The 4517-nt window shown below is 47.7% G+C and overlaps 1 protein-coding gene across 12 annotated transcripts in view; it reads left to right on the top strand.

Annotated features, from left to right (window-relative positions):
* Positions 1–4154, top strand: part of LOC119278946 (disease resistance protein RGA5-like) — an 18878-nt gene extending 14724 nt beyond the window's left edge. For all 12 annotated transcript variants that reach the window (XM_037560340.1, XM_037560342.1, XM_037560338.1 and 9 more), the window contains one exon: positions 1996–4154. In XM_037560340.1, coding sequence (XP_037416237.1) covers positions 1996–3961 — 1966 coding nt within the window. In that variant the 3' untranslated portion in view covers positions 3962–4154. The remainder of the gene's footprint in view (positions 1–1995) is intronic.
* Positions 4155–4517: the final 363 nt, after the last annotated feature.

Here is a 4517-nt window from a genome sequence, read left to right as displayed (position 1 = left end):
TACCACGCCTACTTCTGACCGCCTTGGCAACCCAAAACCCCTCCTCCCTCCCGCGGGTGCTTCCCGCCAGGTGCCAGCTCCACATTAAAGACGGCTTAGGACGGACGCAACCTCTCAGTGCCTCCGCCATTGAAGTGGCTCGCAGACCGCTGCATGACCGGCCTAAACACGCCTCCTCGCCGCATTTGAAAGCCTCTGAGAAACCTACTCCGGCCACACATCTGTTGACGAGCGGGTCGGCATTAAAAGCAACACCAGGCAAGCTCCTCCCATTTGCACTCTATTTAAACGAGGATAGACACCGAGCAAGAACCACACCACTTCGCCGCTCCCCATCTCCTCCTTCCATCATTTTCTCCACCATTTCGATGGCATCCGACGGACAAGAGCAGTTCTTCAGCATAAAAAGTGGGCAGGGTGGCTAACCGAGCCAACAGGATACGAGCGAGGCAGCTCGATCCTCCTCCTCTCTCTCCTATCCCGATAGAGCAAGTTGCCACCCAAGCCCCAAGCCGGTGCATGGTTCAACATCTCGCCGCTCCTAGACAGCTCGCAGAGGAGTGGCGAGTTGCTCCAGGTCGGCACGGCGACATGGGCATCGCCGTTGCCATCGACGACGCCGTGTCGCGTAACCGCGCCCTGCTGGTAGAGAAAGAAGTCACATGTGTGGAGATCGACGAGTCGGTGGCCAGCGCATCCGCGTTTGCCGTCAACATAGAGAAAAAGTAGAACACGGGACACCGCTGTCACTTCGGTCATAGGAAGGCCGCTGTCGGCGTGTCGCCAGCTTGCATGGCCAGTGACTTGCCCGGTTATTCAGCGCAGACCATCGTTGACCCATACCTGGCTCCACGGAAGGGGAGGCACCCCCCTTCTCCTTCGGCTGAAGCATCAGCCGTCGGTTCCACTCTAATGAGCTGTGGGGAAGCGAGCCACCGTCTGAGCTGAAGCTATACCTCCGGGGCTCTCGACAGTCCGGTGAGCGGGCTGCTGGACATGGGGAAGACAAAGGGGTCCACTGCGGGCAGCCGTAGACTAGTGTAATGTATCCGTGTCGTGGTAGTGGAGGTCCACGCGACCGTATGTGCATATAGTTTTACCTTTTTACTTAGAATATGTCCAAAATGTAAACGTTTTCGTCTGGTTTATATGAAATCCATCGTGTTTATATGAAACCTGACCGTGTTTGCATGAGTTTCATCCGGCTTGTTGAAAAAGTGTTTAAAATGTATGTGGCTACGGTTGGATGATAGCCTCCGACATCCATGTCCGTGGACTGGCCTCCTCTGTGCGTGGACACATGCGGGAAGAAATTTGCGGATTGCTGTTGGAGATACCCTAAGTGAAGTATTTGTCTTCACCAATAGGCAAGTGACTTGTCCTCACCAATAATTAGTATTTGTCTTCATCAATAAACTAGTGAAGCACTTGTCCTCGTACCCACGTATCCCTTGCGAAGCCTCCCATGGGGTGGTGCTATGGGCCAAATGACTAGCCGCTGTTGCAACCCCCATCTCTCTCCTCCCATCGCCCTTGTTGGCAAAATGGATCCCATGGCGGCGGTGCTCACTACTCATGTCTAATATGCACCACAGAGATTGGTGGAACCCCACTCTTCCCATCTTGGCATGTAGTTGTCTCGCATGTGCAAGCTCAAGCCCACACGGATTAATGTGCTACCTCTGAAAAGATATATAAGAGTGATCTAAACGCTCTTATATTTCTTTACGGAGGAAGTACTTGCCACTGACGCGCCATGATGAGTCCAGCTGGCCGCCACCAGCACGGCGCCCTCATTCTGTGTGTACATGCCGGGAGGCCGGTAGGACTGGCTGCTTGCGTGTGTGGGAGGTATTAGGGTTGGAATGGCTGCGTGCTTGACCGGGTGACTGTGAGCAATGTGGCATGGATACCCGTGGGTGACACCATTTTGTAGGTTTGAACATACTACGTTATGGCTCTGTTTTTATTTTATATATGTGACTTTATTTGCAGGTACTTCATAGTAATCGATGATATATGGGATTCCCCGACGTGGAATGTTATTAAATGTGCTTTTACAAAAGACGATTGTGGCAGTATTGTGGTAACAACTACCAGGATTCACAATGTTGCACATGACTGTTGCAGACATAGCAAAGGATATGTTCATGAGATGGAACCACTAAGTCCCCAAGACTCAAGAAAACTACTTGTTAGTAGAATATTTGGTTCCAAAGAAGCTCATCCTTATGTACCAGATGATATTTCAAGTGATATTCTGAAAAAATGTGGTGGCTTGCCACTTGCTATTATCAGTATAGCAAGCCTTCTGGTTCATAACCCAAGGTCAAGATGGGATTCTGTAAGGAATTCTTTGGTGTCCGTGTTTGATGGAAATCATGATGATCTTAAAAATATGGAGCAAGTATTGGATCTTAGCTACACGCATCTATCTTACCATCTTAAGACATGCCTGCTTGATATTGGTAAGTATCTAGAGGATAGCGAGATAAAAAAAGAGGATTTGTTGAGGCAGTGGACAGCTCAAGGCTTTGTGAGTAAAACTCGTCTGCGTGATGCAGAGGATGTCGCAGAAGACTACTTCTATAAGCTCATCAACATGAGCATGATCCAACCCGTGGAGATAGACTACAATGATGAGGTGTTGTCTTGCAGAGTACATGATATAATGCTTGATCTCATTAGATCCAAGGCTGCTGAAGAGAATTTTAATCTTGTTATTGATGGGCCAGAAGTTGTGACAGGAGAACAAAGAAGGGTCCGTCGAGTCTCCATTCAGTACAATGGTGAAGACGATGGCGGAATACTGGCAGCAATCAATGGGTCACTATCACATGTCCGGTCAGTCTTACTTTTAAGAGGGTCTCTTGTGCATTCTTTTCTGGTGCTGAAGTTTATCCGAGTTCTTTACATTATAGATTGGAGATGTGAGAGACTAGATCTCACCGATATTCGTTGGTTGTTTCTACTAAGATATCTGAAGATTTGTGTCAGGAAAGATTTGATCATACCTAGTAAAATTGGGGAGTTGCAGCAATTGGAGACAATAGAAATTAAAGGGCGAACATTTCTTCCATCAGATATTGTTACTTTGCCTCGGTTGTCACATCTCAGTTATTCAAATCATGTGTTGTTGCCTGACGAAATCGGAAGGTTGAAATCTCTTCACACCTTGCGAGGTGTTGATTTCATTCAAAGCTCGGTAGAAAATATCAAGGGCCTTGGTGAGCTGACAAACTTAAGGGAACTTGAGATGGCTTGGAAATTTGTTAAGGGAGCGGTCAACATGCGTGTTGATGCCTTGTGCTCTTCCATTGGAAAGCTTTCTTGCAGTCTCAGGAGCCTTAGTATTGGGTCCAAATGCCTTCAAGACCTATGGGTCGATGGCTGGAGCAGCACACTAACCCCACCTCGTCGTCTTCATAAGCTTGATCTGTATAGATGTGAATTCCAAAAAATCCCCCAATGGATTGCTCAGCTCCACGAGCTTGACAGTTTAACTCTTTCCGTCAGGGAGGCTGCTGATGGTGTCAGTATTGTTGCAGGGTTGCCTTCCCTTGCCTACCTAAGACTATATATACGTTCGGTTGACAAAAGGGAAGAAAGGGTAATCATCTCCGGCAGGGAATTCAGAGCACTCAAGCACATGAATTTGGAATGTCCATATCTGTCGCTGGTCTTCCAAGTGGGGGCTCTGCCCAAGCTAGAGACGCTTTTGATGCGATGCCGTTACCACATTTCTGCCGAATTCGTACCGGTTGGCATTGAGAACTTGCCATCTGGCACTCTTCGTGAGATTCGTTTAGTGGTGGCTGATTGTTTTGGAGGTCATGGTGACGACGATAACGGCGACTACAATGACAAAGCAGCTGTGAGGTCGCAGTTGATGAGATCATTTTGGCCACATCATCCTTCTGCTAACATCACCATTGAATTTCTTTCGGAGTTTAGGTTGTGATTTTGTCAAATAGTGAATCTCACATCCTTCAAGTCCTTGGCCAAAACTCTTAAGTAGCTACTCGGAGTTCCGGTCTGCAACTGTAAGAATATTTTTCTAGATATTCGATATGGCCGATGTAATATATTGCTTGATTATTGATCAAAGATTTAGCATGATGGTCACTAAATATAATGGAACATGATTTTAATTCTTTTTTCTTTCTTTCTGACTGATCTTCATAATTATGTTGTACATGCTGGCGATGGACCAACAGTAGCTCTTACTCCGCCACGTCATGCTACAGAGCTCTCTTCCAAGGCTCCATTGAGGACATGGACTGGAGGCTGACTTGGAAGGGTTGGGCTCGCACCGACGCCAAGCTATTCCTCTGGCTCGCCAAGCAGGACCGGTGCTGGACGAACGAGAGGTTGGCTCGACGAGGCTTGGCTCATCCACCATGATGTGTGCTTTGTGACCAAGGCACCGAGGACATACATTATCTGTGATGGGGAACAAAGCATGAAAATCAAAAAATTTCCAACGAAACACCAAAGGTCGAATCTAGGATATGTAT

This window comes from Triticum dicoccoides, chromosome 3B (assembly GCF_002162155.2).
Source record: "Triticum dicoccoides isolate Atlit2015 ecotype Zavitan chromosome 3B, WEW_v2.0, whole genome shotgun sequence".
NCBI lineage: Eukaryota > Viridiplantae > Streptophyta > Magnoliopsida > Poales > Poaceae > Triticum > Triticum dicoccoides.
The sequence above is the reverse complement of the archived record's forward strand: the minus strand, read 5'-3'. Positions and strand labels throughout refer to the sequence as shown.